Genomic DNA, 22,490 nt, shown 5'->3' with positions numbered 1-22,490 from the left:
CATCCTGCAGATTTTCTCTGTATCTCAGCACAGCTGTTCCCATCCTGACCTACTAGCCCAATTTCTTGATGAGCTGTTACCGAGAGTGCTACTGCAGGCATTCCAGAAGTGGAGGAGTCCAGCTCATGGCACACACTGCACTTTCACCCCTTCCTCTCTGTGTTTCCCCATGACTACACACAGCTAGATCAGGTGTCATTAATGGAGAAAATGGCATTGGTCCTGGACAAGACAAATAGACCCACATCCTTTCCCTTTGAACAGTGTGCAGTCAAGGTATTTCCAGAGTTTTTCCATATTTAGTACAATCTCCAAGACAGAGGAAAGTGTCTGTGCTGTATCAGGTTGGGACACTTCTGATTGTTTCTGTTGCTGTTAAACTGTTACTTGGCTCTAGTTCCTTACTTTTTATGCTCAGCATAGCTCAAGGCTTCACTTTACAGTTCTTGAAGTTTGTTCAGCTGTTTATCATCCACAGTCTCCTCCCCTTCTGACAAGCAGCCATCTGTCTTTCCTTCCTTATTGAGAAAAACCCTGCACTTTCTTTTCTTGCTTACTGTCTTTTACTATCCTTAGCAGTAATGACTTACATGCAGGAAAATTATTCAAAGCTGCAATGTTTATGAAGTCAGAGACAGTCTGAACTTTTGAGATAATTTGAAGGAAAATCAGATTTTATATTCAACACACCTGGGAGGAATAACCCCTATACTATCCATTTTTTTCTGCATCAGAACCAACTGCAGATTTGTCCCCACCACATAAAAACGTGAGTGATGGATAGCAGTATAACTTGTGATCAGTGACAGCCCAGTGGATGCCCAGGACAGTGCAATAGTTTTTTTGCAAGAGTATTTTGAGGACAGCCTTCTTAATTTGTACCAGCAGAAACGGAAGTGACATGGAATGATAGCTATTATTCTTTCTTTAGAAAGAATGAGGTAAGAATTCTTTAGTAAGAATGATGAGATGAGGTATATTAAAGAACATGTAGGAAGATGAGCTCACTTCACTACATCACTAAAAGTGTTTTCAAATGTTTCATGAAGGTGTGCAAGCATCCAGGAGCCACTGTGCCCACAGCAGCAACTCACATGTATTTCAAATTGCTCAGTTCTGTAAACTTCACTACCTTGCCTGAGACGAGTGGAAGTGAGCCTGGGACTGATTTCTCCCCCAAAAGGACGCCAGCTCTAAAGGGTGGAGCTGGGAGAAACTGAAGCGGTTTGGCACACAGCTATGTCCATGTTCTGTGCAAAGGCAGGAGAACTCAGTCCTCTGATGGGAGCTGCTGGACTGTGGCACCTGCCCTTGCTGAAGCAGGTGTCTCAGAAATGCCACCTAGTCAGCTGCCAGCTGAATGATGCCTGGTGCCTCTCTTCCCTCCTGTCTGCCCCACTGCTGAGCAGCTCCTTGTTTGAGCCTGGGATGGCAAGGAATGGGAGAAACTGCTTTCGAACTGTTTAATAACAGTGATGGTAACCTTCGACCTTACTGAATAGCAGCGCTTTTGACCTTTCATTTGTTAAATAATGCAACCACTTACTTCCCGATCCTTATCAGTGTTTAGTAATTGGGGTCAAGACAAAGGGGAGCAGAGTTACCCACCATACTTTACTGAACCAGGAAGAATTTCCTTAAGCTATAGATATCCTTTTTTATAATCTTCAGTCAGGACAGGCAAAGACTAGAGACTAGGTGGCTTAGAAGATCCCTAACAGGCTAAAGAGCCTCTCAGCTGTTAGCATCTGGTTTGAATCCAGTGGTGGTTGACAGTGGCAGAAATTCATTATAATCTTGGGTTGCCTCTCTGACTCATGTGAAACGAGTTTGGCTTGCAGTTCTGCTGTTTACTGGTCAGTTGTAGCCCTAACATAAAATATTAACACACACTTCTAGAGAAGTCAGTGATTAAATGAGTCTACAAAGCCTGAAAATTCCTATTCCATTGAGCAGATCAGGCACAGGTAGGTGGCAGCGCGGACAAAAAGTCTGAGGTCACTCCTGTGTGTTCTGCATGATTCGTGTCAAAGAGAGGTGGTTAATCTTCAGGAATCTGAGTTGCCTTTTGTGCAGGGTAAGTACAGCTAATGGGTCAGATTGTGTGCTGTACAACCCATTAAACATCTCACTTGACAAAAAATCAGGCGATAACTGTTACAGGCAGCGGTCCCAGGATCAGTGTTTTCCTTAGAAGTGAACAGGAAACGGATGAAAAAGAAAGAATTTATGTCTTTACAATGGATTTAGATGTAAGGGCATGCCCATATTTATGTATATAACGCACACATATAAAAGCTTAAACTTCCTGAAGACGTCAAACAGAAATTCTATTTGTCTAAGCAGCTGCAAAATCTCATTACTTATTTATTGTATTTTGTGCTAAGCCAGACAGCAAGATTTTTAGGGCAGGAGCTGTTTCCTGGATGTCTGTGATTCAGCAAAATGAGCTGCCAAAGAGCAGTCCAAATGCTGTAATTTATAAATAAGCCATTTATTTATAGAGGTACATGAGCTAGATAAGATCACAGAATCATGGAATGTTAAGGGGTTGGAATGGACCTGTAAGATCATCTAGTCCCAACACCCCCTGCCATGGGCAGGGACACCTCACACTAGACCAGGTTGCTCAAGGCCTTACCCAATCTGCCTGTGAACACTGCCAGGGTTGGGGCACCCACAACCTCCCTGGGCAACCTGTTCCAGTGTCTCACCACCCTCACAGTAAAGGATTTCTTCCTAATATCTAACCTAAATTTCCTCTCTTTCAGTTTGTACCCATAACTCCTTGTCCTATCACTATGGTTCTGGATGAAGAGTCCCTCTCTGGCTTCCCTGCAGATAGTGGAAGGTTGCAATGAGCTCTCCATAAAACCTTCTCCAAGCTGAAGAGTCCCAAATTTCTGTGTGTCTTTGTAGGGGACGTGCTTCAGTCCTCTCATCAATTTCATGGCCTCCCTCAGGATCTGTGACATTGTAAGCAGTGAGCTTCAGAAGGGGTTGTCCATGTAAGAAATAAAGAAAACTGAGCTCTTTGTGGTATCCCGGTGAAGGTGCAATGCAATTGTATGCCCTTCTGCTTTTTGGACTTGGCTTTGGATTTAAGCCCCTTGAAACTGAGGAACACACGCGCAGGCAGACACCCATAACTGCATGCTTATTGTGCTGCTGCTCGCCAGCGTCTCTGTGTCCGGCCGGGGTTAGCTGAGCACGGCACGGCCCACGCAGCCTGCGGCGGAAGCGCGGGGTGACCCGCAGCCTTCCGGCCGCGATGCGGGGCGGGCGGGCCGCGTCTCCCGGCAAACGGGGACGCGGAGCGGGATGGAGGCGCTGGCGCTGCCCGCGGCGCTGGCGCTGGTGGCCGGCGGCGGCGCGGGGCTCAGCCCGGAGCGGCGGGCGGCGCTGGGCGCCTCGCTGCCGCTGCTGCAGCGCGACTACCGCTTCGAGCGGGTCTGGTTCTGGGGCTGCATCCAGGGCCTGCGCGGCGCCTACTACATCGCCGAGGGGCTGGGTCCCAACCGCGCCGCGCCCCGCAGCCGCCTGTACAGGTGGGGGGAGCGGGGACCGGCCTGGCCGCTTTGGGGCTGTGGGAGTCGGGGGGTGCTGTCCGGCTCTCCGGGAGGGAGCCTCGCTGGGCCCTGAGGGGCCTGGCGAAGTTGCTTCGAGCCCTGTTCTTTAACGGGCTCAGCCCTGAGTCGTGCTTGTCGTTGGCAGCTTGAACTGCTTGGACTGGAGCCTCCTGACACCAGCCACCAAGGAGATGCTTGCACTGGCGGAGCAGCTGAAGGGCCGCTTCCAGGGGGATCCTTCTTTTGAGTACAACTTGGCTGAGATAAACGCAGAAGCTGCTGCAAGACTGACTGAAGGTGGTAGGGAGGTAAATGCAGCAAAACACTTTCAAACTGTCTTTGCTACAGTTGTGCCCCCTGCACTGGACAGGTGGTGGCTTCTCCGCCTTTGTAATGAGCAGCATGAGCGTGTGGTCAGGCAAAAGATACACAATTTCCTCTTGGTTAGAGCATGGGGCTAATAACACCAAGCTTGCAGGTTCAATCACTGTACAGGCTGTTCGCTTAAGAGTTGGATTTGATGATCCTTATGGGTCCCTTCCAACTCAGAATATTCTGTAGCTCTGTCTGTAATTCTTCACTGTCATTGTGTAGCAACAGCTTCTTGATTGAACTCTTACTTGAGTTTTTGCTGGAGTTCAACAGGCCTCAGAAATAGTATATATCCCCTATGCTTTATTATGCACAACTGGTACAGATCTTCACGGTGGTTTCTGAAGCTTTAATAGTAACTGCAAGCAGCATTCTTTATAAATGATTAGACAAATAATAAGTAGGTGAATTGAGAGGGAGGAAAGAACAGATGAAGGGATGGAGAGTTAAATCTCTGGTGAGTCTAAACTGTCTGCTCCTAGTCATGTTTTCTGTCATATCTTATGAGAGAAATGTCTCTTGAGGTCCTCGTAGTGCCACTGGACTCCAAGATGGTAAGGCCATTGTGTCACCTCAAGTTTATTTTCAGAAATGGAAACAAGGAAAGCCCTGCCTTTAAAATTTCCCTATTTTTCTTTAAAGCCTGTGATCAAGGAGGAGGCCCGCCTCATAGCTACGATAGAACAGATAGACAGAGAAGTTGGTATCATCCCCCGGGGGGCATTTGTGAAGACTCCTCTTGGGTCTGTGCATGAAAACAGGCACTTTGAAGGTAAACTCTGATTGTCTTTATCAGGACCAACTGTACTTTGATCATAAAGGCTGTAAATTAAGATGACTTTCTCTAACTGATGTTTTGATTTCAGTTGGGGTTTTTTTTCACTTTGGTAAGATGAACAGGGAGGAGAGAATCCAGTGCCACTAATGTTCAGGTGCATGATCCAACTCTGGAAGGTGGGAAAAAAGTCAGTAATAGTTCTGAGTCATTAAACTGAGTCATTTGTCTGTATAAACTGTAGTTTATGTCAGTGTTTAGCAGTTGCAGATGTAGTGAATTGTCCATTTAGATATAGGATATGATCGAATGGGCACAGAAAGTTGTCCTCAATTCGGTACCCGTTGGTTATCTGGGACTGCAGTCAGAATGGTCTGCAATGCACAGCATCAGGGAGTGCTGACACCTGTTTCTGACAAGCCTGCTGTGGAGTCTACTGGAGAAAGACTGTGATTCTGTCCTAGGCTGTGGGCATCAGAGAAACATATACTCAATAGTATAATGAATGTTACCCTAGTTCACTGTATTAATGTTCACCAATGGCTGTTTGCAGGTCTGTCTTTGCTGGAGGCAAAAAAGTTAAGTTCCTATTTCCATTTCACTGAGCCTGTTAACCTGAAGAATAAAACCCTGCTGGAAAAGGCTGACCTGGACCCATCCACCGACTTTCTAGATTCTCTGGAGCATGATATCCCACAAGGTAAAGGTAGCAAAATCAACAGATGCAACAGGGAAGTCTGAATAGCCTAGGAAACACTGAGGGGACTGGTGTGGGTTACTGTAGAGATGGTATGCTTGGGAGAAGCTTCTGTGAATCTGTAAAGGAACTTTATCCTTTACTAAATATTACTAGTTATTTCCTGTTTTATGCAATTCTAAATGCTTACAGTGGAAAGATGTAAGTGTACCAGGGCTGTCACATCCTCACAACAGGTCTGACCACTCTCTGCCTCAGTGCCATATTCCCTCCTGACCTCTGTTAAAGCCTGTGACAACTGGTGACCCTATTGGGAGAGATAACTCCACCAGTGATAGAGGGAATTTATGTGGTTTGAAGTATTTCACACCTCTTGTCCCATCCAGTATTGCTCTTTATCTAAATGGGCTCTCATTAACACCAAGCTGATATCTCGGAGAGGCTGAATTCAAATGTTCCTTTGATAAACTGGGTGGGAATAGTCTGTACTCTGGCAGGATTATACACTGTGAAAGGAGAAAAAAAATATAGGCATACTGGATTGTATCTTCAGTTTACATCTCTGCTGTTCTGCTGGAGAACTGCAAATATATTTAAAGTCTCTTCCAAGGATCCTTCTGGCAGGATATTTCTCTAAAGAGATGGGAGTGGCTTGTTATTTGTTTCTATGTGCTTTTTGCTGATTTGTTGCATTTTTTTTGGATTGGACCAAATGTTTCATATCCTCTGTCGAGAAAGATTCTAGGGAAACAATTAGAACTTAGATTTGTTGTTTTATTCCTGTCCTGGAGTAGTAGGATAGGATACTAGGTGACCTGTGCCAGATGCACAGATGAGTGGATGGACAGTGAATTGCCAATGTTGTAAATAGCTTTTCAGACTCTCTCTCCCTTCCTCTCTCTTCTTACCCCTTCCTCCCTTTGGCAAAAGAACCCCCAAAAAACTGAGAATGTGAGCTCCTGCCCGAATTCTGAACATTTTTGACAGAGCATAAACCGCTAAAATCTAAACCACTCTTCAACTTACTGGGAGTGTTCTTGATGCAGTTGTTTTCCAGAAGTGTAGACTGGAGAGACTGCACATTTTTACATACACTGGCTCATTGAAGTGGCCCTTTTGACTCAAAGCAGAATTGCAAGAGGGATTAGATCCTAGATATCTCCTAAGAAAATTTTAGCTGCGTGTTTGTGTGCTAGTTTGGGTGTTGCTACTGTTTGCCTTCCCCCTGCTCCCCTCCCTATTTTCCTCCCTCCCTCGTGGTAGGGAGACACACCATGTGTTACACATGAAGATGGTGGTTTTTTTAAAGTCTTCAAATCAAATTTGACTTGTAGCTGTATTTTACCCAGTGGCAGACAGAAAGTGGGGCTCAACCGTGCCACTGTCGTGATTGTGTTCCTGTGGCAGCCTGATGTCTCCGTAAGCATGAACCTTTGCCCCCTTCCCAGGCGGATGTTGCTGTTAGTGTAGATTTCAGTCTTCTTAAAAAAGTTACCTCTTAAAGACTGCCTGAGCTAAAGTGCAGCTGAGTGCTTCTTAATGGAAGAGAAGATTCATCGTGGTGCCTGTGCAGCTCTGCCTGCTCTGTCCTGAATTCGGCGATGAGGTGAAGGAGGTAGGACAGGAATTGGTTACAGGATCAGCAAGGCATGTAGCCTCTCTAATTGCATTCTATTACATGCAGATAGGAGCTCTGACATTAAAGAAAGATCAACCCAGCCTCCTTTAACAAGCATTCAGGTTGCCTAAAAGTACTGGTTGCTTGTGAAAATGTGGGGGAAAAAAAAGAGGGCAGACACAGGCTTTCTGCTGATTTTATCAGCATGGCTTTGCCAAAGTCACTCCTGGTTGTGAGACACTCAAACTCTGGTTCTCAGATAACTTTCCTTCAGCTCTGACAGTGCATGTTGGTCCTGACAGAGCAGAAAAAGTAGACAGTGCTTTTTTTCTATTTACTGACATGTTGTTCATAACTCTGGCAAATCCCCTCACTTTGACCTGAAGTTTTTCTTGCCTTTCCTGGTTAAATCCTGTCTTGACCAGTTATTGTCAGAGCAGAAGTAGGAATTCTCAAATTTATTGCATCTAGAATTGTGACTGAAGCTAGAATTGTCTCTTTTCTCAACAAATACATAAGAAGTGATCTGGGGTAAGTGACACTGGAGTGATGCTCCCAGCCTGCATTGGCTAAATTCCCTTAGCATCTTAAAAGACCTAAAAAACAGAACTGAGAGCTTAAGGGCTGATTTTAACCTGTCTAAAAGTAACAACTCTGTTGGAATAGTTTTCTCTATTAATTGGAGACTTAGCATCTGTGATGGCTGTCAAGGGGGTAACTGTCATAAGATATATGGTGTGTCATTATAGGAGAGCAGAGGTGTCTTACAGAATGGAAAGTTGGAGGCAGAGAGAACATTTTATATGACAGCTGAGAGGTGGGAAGAAAGGAAGTTAAAACTAGGTTGAATAAAGGCAACAATGGTAAAAGCAGAGTTTAGTGCAAAATTGGAAAACCTGGAGTTTTGTAACAAAACTGTCTGCCATTCTTATCTTTACCAGTGATATCCATGGTGTTTGCAGGTTCCAGATTCTGTCTGTGTGTCTATCTATCAGGTACTTTAAAAGTTCAGAATATGTTGCTGCTCCTCCTTTAATCATCCTGTGAGTCTGTCTGTTTTTTCTTGGTGTCTCAGCCCCCACAGACAAGTGACTGACTTAGTTTTTTTTGGTTTTTTTTTTAATGCATTTTTAAAAATGATTCTAGAGAAAAGTGGGAAATGAGAACCTTGTCTCGACAGCATGAACATGGAGAGGTTGTGATACTGATCTTCTGTCACCACAGTATCAGATCATGTAATGCTTCATCTTGATCCAAATGGCCAGCTGGCCAGACCGTTGCATGATGGGATCTGTAGGTTTTGCTGGCCATATGTCTGCATTAAAGATAAGCTTGTTTGCTCTAGTCTAAGCAGACAATCTGCTCAACTTTATGCACAATTAGATGTGGCCTTTCAGCTGCTGGCACACTGCCAGCGTTGTCCTTTCTGCTGCATGGAGTTTGGAACCCTGGACATAGTATTTCAGGAACTAGGGCTGTGGCAGTTTTACATCTGCTTGTAGATAATGGAATGGCAAAGCAAATAGCAATAATTCCTAGCATGCCTACAGCATTTTCCCTTGATGACTTAATGTTGTGGAGATATGAAATAAGAGAGACTTCTCAGGCATTGATAATGATGGAGGAAGTGAAAATGGAGGGGGAAGGTTGATTTTACTGTGGCCCTGGTATCAGATCAGAGTATGCTCCATTATGCAAGGATAAAGAAAGGGGATGAAGGAAAGCCTAAGGTACTAGTGTAGAACAGAAAGCTTGGAAGGAGGTGAGACAAGGGATGGGGAATTCAGTTCTTGGGCACTTTGAAACTACAGTTCAGAAAAGCAATAACTTGACTCTGAGGGTTACAGATTACTGACTCAGATTACTTTGATATGGAGATAAGGGACACCAACAGAACACTGCTAAAAACTGATGTAGGTGGGGAGGTATGTCTAGATAGGAAAAGATATGAGTGGAAATAGGATTTATATGAGAAAACTTTCTTCAAAAGTCATGACCCCCAGCCAGTAAATAGCTGCCTTTGGCTGAAAACCCACCACAGTTCCCTTGTAGATTAAGAATAGAAATTAGAATTTAAAAAGACATATAAAAGGAAATTCAGAAGGTTTGGAATGATTAATGATTGATATAAATTGGAATTTATAATGAGTAGAGAATGACAAAGGGAGCCAGAATAACTGGAGTAGTCCATGACAACGGTAAGGCAGATTTTTTTAAAACTATATTGAGAAGAAAAGAAAGCATAGTAAAGGTACTGGAAACTGTCACTAAATGGTGATGGTAAAAAGGCTGATAAGCATGTGGAAGGGCAGAAGAGCTCAATTTTTTTCTGTTCTATTTTTGGAAAAAGTATGGACTTGATCAAGACAATAAAATACTCTTTCAGACTTTGCTAAGGGAGGGTAGAGTTAAACAACATTTACTGTGGGTCAAAAACATTAAAATGGCCGAGTCAGATAAGTTACTTTTGAAATCATTATCTCAGGAGACTTGTGGCATAATAATCTTTAATATATCCCAGCACTGCAGATTTATTCCCCTAAATTTAGTCTTCCTTAGCAGTTGTGATTCAGAGTTCACTGAATGGATGTATTTCTGGAAGAGGTCAGAAAGGAACCAGTGCCAATATTGATATTCTTCAAATATTGATATTCTTCAACTTATTTATAAATAATGTAAAAGTAAAGGGTTGGTTGAGACACAACTAATGACACAGGGAGGATGGATACAGAGATCTGGAAAACTGGGCTTACTTAAATACAGTACATTTTGATGTGCCTACCTGCAAAGTCACATGAGGAACGTAAGGACTGTAAGTCAGACTTTGAGAATTGTATTCTAGAAGCTGTGGCTCTGAAAGGAAATCCAGGCACAACCCACTGAACATCAGCTCCCAGGCTGATCCTGAGACTTAAAAGGGTAATTTGATCTGCAGATACATAAACAAGGGTGTAGCAAATAGGAATGGGGGGGGGGGGGGTGTGACTTTACTTTTGTATATACTGTTGGTGGAATCATAACTGGATTACTGCACATTGAACACTGGAGAGTTGCAGAAAAGAGTCACAAAATTATTCAAGGGCTGGTGAGAGATATAAACAGTTCAATCTGTTTATCTTGAGGAAAAGCCCATGAGAATGGCTGTATTACACTGTGTAAATACTCCGTGGAGTTTAAGTATTAGGTACTGAGGATCTATTTATTGTAGCAGAGAAAGGCATAACAGGAATCAGCAGCTAGAAAGTATAGCCAGAACTAAAATGAACAATTAGATAGAATTTTTAACAGTGAAATGATTACCAGTTAGCAAGGGTAATGGATGAGCCTGTGTCTCTTGATAGCTTAACATCATGTTGGATGTCTTACTGGGAACTGTGATTCAGTCAAATGCAAATACAAGTTGATAGTCCCAGACATGCATAACTGACTTCAGTTAAACGGCCAGTGGTATGTAGGAGGTATGTCTGGCCATAAACTTGATGACAGCCATGGAGGGTGATGTTCAGCTTGGACTTCTTCTTTGTCAGGAGCAGTAATGCAAAGGTGACAGTGGGTTCCTGAGACAGTGATTAAGTGCAAGTCAGCTCACTTCAGCTGGCTTTGCTTTCTGAGCTATGATACGTGAGGGCTCAAAAGAGGACTGGGGAGATTCCTGACTTAGTGCTGTCCATTGTGGATCTTTATTGCTGGGAGAGATTTTATAGCATCATTCCAAATGGGTATACAGTGGCAGGGTGAATCAGTGAGTCTTGTGTACTTGCTGTTTTAAGATGAAGGTAGGGTAGAAGAAGTGCCTAGACAGAAGATCATTTCAGCTCCTTTACCATTTGACTGTGGAGGAAGTGACAGCCACTTGCATTGTAGCTCTATTTCTTCACCTGAAAGTGCAGTGGTTTTGGGGCATTCCTTATACAGCATTACAGACAAAGGGATTTGTGGCCATTTCTTTGGCTGAACACTTTGAGCACTAGCTTTTCTGTAAGCTTGCTGAACAGTAGCCTCAGTTAGAACACTAACCTCCTGTCATCTGAGGTTCATTAGCACAGTCTTTATTGGTTTAGCAAAAGCTGGTGCCTAATGGGTCCTTGAAGATGGAGGGGGTTGCATTTCTAAGTGGAGATAGTTTCCGTGGCTGCTCTCAAGGGCCATTTTGGTAGCCCCATCATGGCTGTCCCAAAAGTCAGGGTGCAGGAAGGAAGAAGACCAGGAGGCACGACCCTGCTTTATCTCCATACATTAACACAGCTAATTAACTTGCTTTCGATCTCCCTCCCCCTCCCTTCAAGGCGATTAATCCCCTATGAGCCTCGGTCTCCAGCTATTTGAAGAGTCTGTGTCTGCAGAGGTATTTACAGCCCCCAGCCAGCCACCAGAGGCAAGGGCCCTTTATCAGGGCTCTAAGACAAATGGCTGCCTATCTCCCTAGTGGCCTTGCAAAATCCAGCAAAGTGCTATGCTGAGCTGGCCACCTACTTTCACCCAGCCTCCCTTCTCCACTAACATTTCACAGATGTGACCTGAGCCCTCCCCTTTCATTGCTTAACAATAAGCAGCACCTCCCCAGCTCTGTGAAAGCTGAGAGCAAGAGCACTTTACTCTTTAGCCTGCCAAGAGCCACACGGGGACAAGGCTTTTCAAGCTGTCTCACTGAAATCCAAACTAAAAGACTCATAATAAATGAGAGGGCAGTACTTCATATTCACAGGGATAAAAAGAGGTAGCCAAAATGTAGACTGAAATACCTAGCATGGCTCACAGCTATCCTCATTCCTCGTTAGGAGATGTGGTCCTTAGGCTTGGTGAATGTGTGAAACTGAGCTACAGAATCCCATGGAGTTACCTGACATTAAAACAAGTAGTTCTGACAAACAAGCTTTACAATACAGTGTTAGAGAATGAGAAAACTAGATGAGTGTGCGCCAGAACAGCAGGATTTCTGATCTGAAAATCGAACCCAGTATCTGGCTCAGTGGGTTGTTAGTAAAAGCATTGGTACCTGAATTTCTCTGTTCAAACTGAAGTCGGCCATCCCTAGCAGTAATTCCAGGATGGCTCTACCTGCTTCCTTCCAGCAGGGTGCACTATGGTGCCAGCATTGTCAGTGCTGAGCACAGTAAAGGAAACCACGGAAAAGTAAAATGAGAAAGAAAAATCACCAAGAGCAGCATCAAATCGAGAAAAAGGTATGGCCTGAGTTTCCAGACTGTGTGTGGCATACTGGCCTCCTGAACTTTAGGTACAGAGAAGATATTCTCTCCCTTTCAAGCTTAGGCAATTTCTGGAATGGTCACTAGGCTTTTCAGTAGCTTTCTCAGCATCCTTAGCGATCACGAGCATGCAAATGGACATACACAATATATAGGCATGTCCCCTACATTCTTCGAAAGTAGGGTCATTCTTAATTTTTGCTAATGATGTGTAGAGGCTGTTAAGGCCATTCCTGCAGTGATCCAAAAAAGCTGAGAGCAAGACAAGATGCTGTCCTTCCTACAAGCTGGGGTGCTGCCAGCTCAGGAGTTCAAGATCAGACTGCAACCTCTCACATGGCAGCACGGCAGGAGGACTCCCAGCCCAGCTATTATTAGAGCTTTTGACTGGCTGATCATGGTCTGCTTTGATTGCTGGAAAGGAGCCTGTTTTCCTTGGGCTTTGTGTGTATGGGTAATAAAGCAGTGCATTCACTGCTTTTGGGTCCTAGGTCTCTATCACCTCAGGTCTTGTTTAGTCAGACCTTGGATGAGTTTATACTGGAACAGGGCTGCCCATCAACTGAGAGCTGTGGTGGAGTCCTTCGCCCTCCTGACTGCTGTAGGGAAAGAATGAGGACAGAAGCAGAGTCTTTGTAGCAACTTTCCAGGGATTGTATTTAAAGGGTTTTTTTCTCCTCAGTGAAAGAAATCATGACCCACCCTGTCTCCATTTAAGCTCCTGGTTCCTTGGACATAAAAAGGAGATGAACTTCTTGCTAAGATGATGGGAAATGCTGGTAAAGCCTTATAGAACCAGAAGCTGCAGGTTTATTACCACATTAGTTGGCCTTGGCCTAACTTTTTCTCTAGGGAATGACGAAAAATTACTTGTGGGGAAAATCCTAGGACAGTCTGTGTGTCACTGAAGTCAGAACGAGGTCAGCTTTTGCTAGGAGTGATCTATTCCTGAAGGGGCTCCAAGGAGTGGCAGCTCCTGCCTGGGCAGTTGCTGGCACTGGTGCCAGCCCTGCATATAGCTTTGCTTTGCTGTTTGCTGCCCCTTTGGCCACAGAGCTTTTCAAAGGAGGAAGCCAACTGGCATTATCTTGTTTTACTGTACACGAATATCATATAGATTGAAATTCTGCATGCTGAAGGGGTGTGTGGCAGTGTGTAAAGGGAAAAGGACAGGGGACAGTTCATCTTTGGGTATATTTGTACAGCAGTTATGCTGAGCAGAAATAGCTAGGCTATCACAGGCACTGGAAGATGCTTAGCCATCTTTAGTATTCAGAAGTAGCTTGAATATCAACACTGCATTGTGTGGATATGCTCAGTGTGACAGTATTCTCAGAAACTGGTAAAGTCTTCGGGTAATTTGGTCCAGAATTCGTATCTAGTTTAGTACAAAAACATCAACAATTTATAATCCGTGCCATCTGTTCCTCATCCCAAGCCCTTTTAACTAGCCTTGCTAATTTGACGATGAGGTAAGAAGTACAACTAGGGGACTGACAGGGCTTGTGGCCTTGCCCCTCCTGCAGGAGAGCGAATTGGATGTGCTCTAAGCATTTGATGGGTTTTGAATCTCAGCATCGACTCCTTTGTGTTTTCTCAGAATTCAGAGATCAATGTGAGGTTCTTTGCCTCTAATCCAGCCCCCGTTCATCATTATCACCTCCTCAAAGTGGCCAGTGCTTTGTTACCAGGAGAGGAAAAATCTTACAAGGTGGCCATAATCTCCTCTGAGAGTCAGACAGATATTCTCCCGTGGGTAAGAAAGTGACAGTGACCAAAAGCTCTAGGGGAAGCAGGCTAGAACAAAGCTGCCCATTGCATCCTTTCATCAAACTGTTAATCTTTCTTTCAAAGACATCACATTTGTTTGGTGACAAAAGCCCCAAAGAAGCTGAATTGAGCCTGAAATCCTGTAGCAAGATTTAGAGGAAGCGTCTTTCATTCAGAAAAGGGAGGAGCAAGAGACTCCTTTTTCTTCCTACCAACCAATGGGCTCAGAGAAACCCACGAAGGTGACGGATTAATGCGGGGGCTCCCCAGGTAGATGCTACGTGACTCCTGGCACGCTCCAAAAACGTTTCCACAGCGACCAGCTGAACAAGAAATATGGAGTGTGATGAGATCTAGCATTAACTTGTGCTTTGGAAGGAGGTGATTTGCCACTCTGAGAGATTTCTAAATTTACTACAGAAAACCCAAGATTCAATGATCTGTATGATAGTTGTCAGAATACAAATAGCATGGATTTTAATCAGTTTTTCCTACTCCTTATAAGTTTTGATTGCATATGATCTTGCTGTTTCTTCTAGTGCACAGCCCTATTCCAAGTCTTTAATGCTTTCTGCGCAGTCTGCATCTTTTTTTAAATGAGAATTGTTTTGTTTTGTTTTATCAGGTGGATTTAGGACTAAAGGGCAAACTAACAGGGTATAAGGGAGGCTCTAATTTGATGTGTATTACTTCAGTACGAGCTTTTTCAGTCCTTCCCATCCTCTGCTGCTCATTTATATCTGTGTATTGTCCCTTCTTTTGTGTTGGCATTGCTGGCTGTGCAGTCAGATTCCAGCTGGAAAAATAATGTTATTTCTGTCCAGTGTATTTTTCAGCCAGATCATTTCCCCAACCTGACTCACTGAGCAGTAAACAAACACTTTCGTGATCTCTATGATGGAAGAATGATGAGGGTGGGAATACAGGTTTGAGGGCAGAGGCTGCTTCAATTGGATTAAGCAGCACTGTTGTTGGATGTCTAAGTATGGCCTGAATTTCTTTTTTACTTGGAGGTACCTGAATACCGTGTATCTGGGACAGCACTGTGATCCCTGAGTCTTCCTTGTCAGCAGGAAAGAGGTTCTTCATGTGTAAATGGAAGGCCTGGGCCTGTCAAAATCATTTCTACTGTAAAGGCATCCCCAGTAGGAGAGGATAATGGAGAGGAAAAGCCTCTAAAGTATGATCATTTTACTTTTGGGGTTTGGGCATGGTGGTTTTTGTGTCTCAAGGACATGGAAGGCATTAGGACCATGCAAGGGTTGCTTGGCAGCATCTGACTGTAAGCTGTGCTTTCCTGGCTCTGGAGGCTTTTAAAAATAGTACTGAACCTGCAACCAGTCTGTGTTTTTATTTAATTATTATTAAATAGTTGTATGGGGAATTGGAAATATTGACAGCAGTGTTAACATATGGGGTGCAGGTGGTGTGTCAAGCAAATGAAAGAGATTTAGTTTGCAGCCAGTAAGTGGCACGAAGGAGTTTGGGCCCCACATAGGAGTGTTTGGATGTGTCCTTATGGCTGGTAGGCTGTGCATGAAATGTCCGTGTGGCACAATTTATTGAGAGCCAAAGCACAGTGACCTTTCCTTACAGCTGCTCTGGTTTGCAATTTGTCTTTGCTCCCCACAGACAACAAATTAGAAGTAGGAAGCTCTTCCCAGTGTAGGATTTTCTGTTGGAGGGAAATGGAAGATAAATCCCATGGGTGTAGTGAGGCTTTGTCAGCTCTAAGTGCTTGGGGTCATGCAGCCAAGCAGCGGCTGCTTTTGCAGAGGGAAATGTTATGTTGCCCCTCTCTGGGTGTTAATATTTGTCCTGGAACTCTATGTTTGACTCTCACTCGGGACTAACTGCAGCAATAGACCTGCTCTTGTGGCAGCATACTGTGTTAATGGTAAGTGCAACCACGCTGTAGCTGCTTTTCCCTTGAGACATTTCCTCCTTTGAAGAGGAATTGATAATGTCACTTTTATGACCCTCTGTGAGCTTTTGCAATGTGGAGCCTCTCTATCAGGCTGTCTAGCTCTTAAAGCTGTTTCTTCTCAAGCTTGCACTGAAATGAGACATCACTGAATCACCTCCAAAGCAGCAGTGTTATGAGAGGTCATACTGAAAGTGGACCAGTTACGGCAGGAAAGTTCTTCTGCAAACAGCCCTCTTAAAAGGGTTTTGTTTAAAAGCTCATGTCTCACGCTCCCTATTACTTCTGTGGATTACAAGATTCAGCCCATAGCTGAGGCAGACATGGGGGATGAGACAGGGATTTCTATTGGCGACTGGAAAGGAAGAAGAAGCTGAGAAGGAGGTTGACTTTTGAAATTCAGCCCTGGTGTTCTGGCAGCTGTTGAAGGGCCATAAAAAAGGCAGTGGTTTAACACTGGGTGAGCATCAGCATCTTCAAAGCACTTTCTTGTTTGGGAAAGATGTAAGGAACTCCTCAGAATTCCGGCCTGTGTTTGGAGGGGTGGAGGCTGCAGCCTGATCCAAAGAGGGAATAGGAAGCTCCAGATCTTCATCCAGCGGATACTTTTCCCATGCTCTTTCCTCCCACACAGCAGCTCCCTCCCTTCCCTTCTGGAGCTGCAACAGGCAATGGTTTCAGCACAGACAGTGCTTGGCTTTCTTAAGTTTTCTGGGTGCAGCTTAAATATTAACTTGCTCTTTTAAAAAATGCATTTTGAACTTTGGGAACCTCAACAGAGCAGTGTTACTGGTAGGACTCTCTAGTGTGAGAGCAATGACCAGTTCCCTGCACCTCAGCAAGCTTTACATGATGAGTGAAGTTAACTCTGCTGCCTGATTTAGAGACAGCACACATCGAGATGCAAGTTAGAATCAGTATTTAACTCTAGGAAATCCAACATTTACTTGCTGTCTCCTAGTTCTAGTTGTATTCCCTACAATGCAAATATTAGTACTTTTAAATCTTTTTTTCTTGACAACTTTTATCTAGGAATCTTGGTGTACCTTACAGACTGATGTTTTGAGCTTCCCAGTCTCTCAGTAAAGACATATTGTCTGACAGAGGGACTGCCATGGAATATTCTCAGCCAGTGATGGAAAAGATTTGGACCCAGCAGCCTGCTTCTGATTTGTATACTAACACAGACCTGCAGCTATCTATGCAATGGTTTTACCCCAAGAACTGTCTGTAATAGCACAGAAGTTTAAAAAACAAAAGAGAGAAAAAGAAAAAAAAAAGGATAAAAGTAGCATTTAATTTTCATAGTTCTCATTCCTTTTTATATTGCATTATTAAATGCATTTCTGAGACTTTCTCCTGAGGAAGGTGGCATGTTCATTTTAAGCTATTATTGCCATACTGTTCATTAGTTACTGTTTAAAGTACTTCTAGAGTAATTTATGACAGCAGTATTTCAAGCTCCTACAAGAAATGTGAGCCTGAAAAAGCATCTTGGTTGAATATTGTGAGATTTGAGCTGTGATGGAAGAGAACACAAGTGTCCTGTATCTTTCCAAGAGAACAACTTTCTCCATGTCTCACGAATTCAAATTGTGTTTTATGCACCATTTCTTGAAGTACTGCTGATGTGGTGAGTTATGGGGAAAAAAATGTACTGAGATAACAGGTTCTTATTTTTTCTCTTAATGAAAAGGTCCAAAGAACCCAGATAGGTTACAGAACTTTAATGTAATCTCTTCTTAGAAAATACACCAGCATTGTGTATCAAATGCAGTTTCTGAATGGGTTTTGTGTGTTGCAAAAGTCCAGTCTGGAAAAGTATATTGAATAAATAACCTTTGACGACTAGGTTAAAAAAATGTCTCCAGTGATCCAGTTAGTAGAAGGTGGAAGGTGGCACTGCTGCTCCTCTTTGGCTCTGCAGAATAAAGAGCAGCTCTAGGACTAATCATCATTCTGGCTGAAAACAGGATTCCAGTGAAAATGACATTACAGTTCCAGACAGCTTCTTGTAATTTTTTCCTGTTCTCAACCTGTTGTGCTGGTCCAGATGGGATTGCCCTTATGTAACCTGCTTGTTTTTGTTCAGGCCCTCATTTCACAGGAAGGCTTATGCAGCATCAGCAAAACTTTACTGCCCATATTTGTGTAGAACTACATGGAGAGTGAAGGGCCAGAGAAGAGCTGGAAAGTATAACAATAGTAATTAATATTCCCCAAAGGTCTCACATTTATGAAATGGCAAATTCGAGCCCTTTGAAGGTTCACAGCTTGGACAGATGATAGGGAAATGCAGAAACTGCACATCACAGCCTTCAGAGATGTAGCGTGAAAGTGAATGGAGCCATCTTCAATTATATCTGTCCGTTTCTGCCAGATGTGAAGGTGCATGGGAACTTCCTTTGATCAGCAGAGTCTGCTGATGAATACTCTGCTGAGATTGGTAAGTCTGTGTGTCACTGGGTAAATGTTCTGAGGAGATCATGGATCCATACTCTATTGCCCCAGAGCACAGATGTGGGGATTTAATTATGTTGAACTTGATTTACTCTACCTCCTCTGTGAATTTATCCAACAAAAAGATGTCTGAATACAGATATAGTTCCTAACAGCATTAAAATCCCTGTTTTCACTCTTACCTTTCCCACTTGTCATGCTCCATGCATTTCTTTTTGTTCTGTGTAAATGGTTTGGGGCAGAAGGTTCATTTGTGTAGGTGAACATACATAAGCAAGCTATCACATGTACCCAGGTTGTTAGATGCTTCCAGTATGTTAGGAGGCACTACCAAAGTAGATAATCCCTAAAGGTTTTCACCGGTCAGCAAGGCAAGGCATAGTCCTATTCTTGACAGACTTGCTTCTCAGAGGACTGGTCCTAAATCAAAGACAATGAGAGTTCCTCATTGCATCATCTTTTTGTCAGAGAAACGTTTCAAAAAGTTTACAGCATGTTGTCGTCCCCTTCCCCACAAACCAGTGTGTAAAGCTGCAGCAAGTACCACCAGTATTTGGAGGAAAGACTTGTAGATCATTTCTGCAAATTCAACCTGAAGAACCATGCACTGGGAGCAGTCGTTCAGAGGAGAAATTGACAAAGTTATTTGTCACTATTACATTCAGACCTATTTGCTTGCTGCTTGTTGCTCAACGCTCCTATGCACGGTCATGCTACTGCCGCTTGTAGAGACAAAGTTCCAGAAACTGAAAGCTTCTCCTTTGACAGCAAGTGGCTATAGAGCTTCAGTTGCTGGATGATCTGCCTTGTAGTGAAGTGTTCCTCATCTGGGTTTACATGCTATCCAAGTGGTGAAATTTCTTAAGAACATGCATATTTTTTAAGAGACCCCCTCCATCAGGATTTGTAATCCTAGTGGCTGAACCATAATAGGTGTTTTTACTCCAGGTATGAAAAAGATCCAGTCCAGTTTGTGTCCATGTGAGTGCCAACAGAGAGACTGGATGGGAGATTGGGGTTGCCTTGTATGTGAAACCACTGCTTGTGAAGATATTAGCTCATGTTGTACCTAGGACTTGTGTAAAGAATGTCACAGGGCAAGAAAGGTGACAAGATGGCACACACCTGTATTGACCGTCTCATATTAAGAAGTGCACTGCTTTACTGCAACTCCAGTTGTTTGTCTTTAGTGGAAACGTGGAGGAGAGTGAGTCAGAATTAAGTTCTCCAAAGCAGAAATCTCCCGAGTCAAAAGACTGTGAATGTCTGTTTTGTACTTCTGTCCAGCAGCTTGAGTGAGTCTGTCAGAAAGGAGGTAGGTATTGCTGTTCACTGAGTTCCACATTTGCACAAGGCTGAAGAGAGTACTTTGAAAGGTAACAGATCAGAGGTGACACAGGGCTTGCATATTATAGTATAACAAACATGTGGAACTTGCTACTGAAGAAGACAGAGGAAATAGTGGTGTCCAAGAAACTTTTGAGAAGTACAGAAATACGAAGTGAAGAGTTAGGTAACAGTGGCACAACTCATGTCATCTGGGTTTACAGGGGTTTGAATTGTATTGTTCCTTGCTGGTTCTGCAGCCACCACATAAATGTTTCCCTTCAACTTCCCTCCTTCCCTCAGCTACCGTAGTTTGCCATCAAGTGCACATGAGACAACATGTACTGTGAGGGAGCACGCAAGAGCCCAAGGCTGCACAAATGTGGATTGTCCAGCTAGCTGCTGCCTCTGGCTGTCAGGCAGGCCTAACAGCCTGTGCTTCCCTGCAGCTGCTGGAAGACCAAACAAAGCTCCAGGAGCTGCAGACAACGCTTGGGCCACATCCCAGGGATGCTGTAGGAACCTGTGGTGTTAAAGCCCTTCAGCCCTTTGTCGGATGTGACTAAAATTGGCCAAGAGTCACAAGTGAGTGGGAGGGGGAGGACAGGCAGCTGACAGCAATCATAGAAGCCCTTCCCCAGGCTAACCGTGACATGAGTAAGCATGAATCATAGCATAAATTGATGAGGCTAAAATTAATGAGCCTAAAATTATCTACAAAGATGAATACTGCCTAAATGGCCCAGCACATTAAGCACTTTCTGCTTACTCTGGAATTGGCAGATTTTGGCTTTGTGTGCAGACAGGCTGACTGCTTGACTCTAGGCCAGTGGTAGCCTGACTGTTCCAACCATTTTTTTTTTTTAATTTGGGCCTGCTCCTTTTTTTTTAGATGGAGATTCAGCAGGAACCTTCTTCCCTACACTGTAGCCTCTAGGCATTACTAATTTGGTGCTGAAGCTGGTATTTTCTTCTCCTCGAAGTTCCTTGCCCTCTGGCACTGAATCCAAGGTGATGCTTCAGCCCCCTCCCTCTGGCACAGTTCCCAAGCTGTCATGTCAGATGCAAAATAAATACTCAGTGGCTCTGAGCTCCTTGCATCCAGAAGAAACTGCATTTTCACACTGGCTCTGAACCTCTTCTGTGGAGCCAAGGCAAAATTAATGTGGAAACTAATCCCTCTGCCCCTACCACGCACATCCTCTTCAACGGTGGAGCCAAGAACGACTGAAGAGAATTAACCTTTTCCATAAATTTCTCAGAGATAGGAAATACCCTACTTTTCATTTTCTCTTTTTTTTTCCATTTGCTGCATCAGAGAAACCAGTCTTCCCTGAAGGAGGAAAGCACCTTCTTCCTCTTCCCACTACTAATGCTACAAGTTTATTTTAAGGACAAATTTCATACCTATGCAGGATTGCTAGAACTCATCTTGGCTCTCTAAAGCTATTAGCTACACCAAGTAGGTGGTAGAGCTTGTTGGAGTAACTGCTGCCCACTCAGAAGCAGTCGAGAATAGCTGCAGCCTCTCCTGGGGATCAACTATACAAGTCTGGAGCTTGAGGGTCCCTTCCTGTGACGCATATAACGTTATCACCAAAGCCATGGGAATATATTACTATGTGGACCTAGACACAGACATCTGGAAATGAGGGCAGCCTGCAGTGCTGAACTGACAAAGGGAAAACAGGGCATCGAGGTGTATGTTCTCCCCGACCTCCTCCTTTCAGGTGTCACAAACTCCAGTGCAGCCTTGTGCCCTGTTAACTGGTCAGGTAGAACCCATGGCAGCCCGTCTCTCAGCTCAGGACAACTCGCTGCAGGAACGCTGCCTCTTTCTCTTTTCCAGTGATTCACCTGCCTATCTTCTCACACAGGCTCCTGGAGTATCCAGCTGGAGAAGGGAGGCACTGTGGTGGTGCTGCGGAGCCTGCTGTGGCTGGGACTGACATTCTACCATGTCCCAATGACCAAGCAATTTGGCTACGTCTACTTTGGCACTGGTGAGAAGAACCTCGATCTGCCCTTCATGCTGTGACTCTTCTGTCAGGGACAAGGACTCAAGAACTAGAAAAGATTTAGACTTTATACATAGGAAATTTTGTTTACTGCTTGTTCTAATAAAAAAGTGAAACCTCTGCACTTTGAGCAGCATTCTTTTGTGCCTGGACTCTGGCCCTGATTCTTTTCCTAAGACTTCATTGTATGCAATCCTCCCTCAACTCCAGATTGAATTCAGAGAATCACAGAATATTCTGAGTTGGAAGGGACCCACAAGGACTATCAAGTCCAGCTTGTAAGTGAATGGCCCATATGGGGACTGAACACAACCTTGGGATTATTAGCACCGAGCTCTCCCTGTAATGTGTCACTGCAGATCCTTTAGATAGTAACAAATGGCATTTTCTTCCCTGAGAGGCAAGCTCTAGGTCAGAAATCAAACCTAGGCCATCTGTCTGATTACAAAAGCACCTTGCTTACACAAGAACTAATTTGGAGACATGAATGAATACCTGCTGTCACCCATGAATGACAAAAGCAGAGTCGGAGTCAGAGTGGAAAGCTGATATATACTGTAAGAGATCTGTACTAAACCCTGAACTCTAGAAAGGCATATTGAAGAGAGTATTGAAGAGATGTTAGATGTCCAAAATTAGAGGGGTCTTTCCAGCTCATGTCACTCAACTGTAGGAAAAAAATAGCTGTGGGCATCACCCGGTCTTGAAAAATGTGCTTATTTAGGTCCATGTCAAGGCAATGGTTTAATCCAGT

The 22,490-nt window shown here is 43.9% G+C and overlaps 1 protein-coding gene across 1 annotated transcript; it reads left to right on the top strand.

The window, feature by feature from the left end:
• The first annotated feature begins 3,321 nt into the window (after positions 1-3,321).
• On the top strand, positions 3,322-21,860 carry RSPH9 (radial spoke head component 9). Its single transcript, XM_039569278.1, has 5 exons — positions 3,322-3,548; positions 3,715-3,877; positions 4,584-4,713; positions 5,270-5,416; positions 21,596-21,860. Exons 1-5 carry the CDS (start codon positions 3,322-3,324, stop codon positions 21,754-21,756), a joined length of 828 nt encoding a protein of 275 aa, XP_039425212.1. The 3' UTR covers positions 21,757-21,860.
• The last annotated feature ends 630 nt before the right edge of the window (positions 21,861-22,490 follow it).

The sequence above is a fragment of the Corvus cornix genome, chromosome 3, assembly GCF_000738735.6.
Source record: "Corvus cornix cornix isolate S_Up_H32 chromosome 3, ASM73873v5, whole genome shotgun sequence".
NCBI classification, from domain to species: Eukaryota; Metazoa; Chordata; class Aves; order Passeriformes; family Corvidae; genus Corvus; species Corvus cornix.
The sequence above is the reverse complement of the archived record's forward strand: the minus strand, read 5'-3'. Positions and strand labels throughout refer to the sequence as shown.

Coding starts and splice junctions, on each gene's coding strand:
- RSPH9 (XM_039569278.1), top strand. CDS start 3,322: ATGGAGGCGCTGGCGCTGCCCGCGGCGCTGGCGCTGGTGGCCGGCGGC. Junction 3,549..3,714: donor CCCCGCAGCCGCCTGTACAG/GTGGGGGGAGCG, acceptor TGTCGTTGGCAG/CTTGAACTGCTTGGACTGGA. Junction 4,714..5,269: donor TGAAAACAGGCACTTTGAAG/GTAAACTCTGAT, acceptor GGCTGTTTGCAG/GTCTGTCTTTGCTGGAGGCA.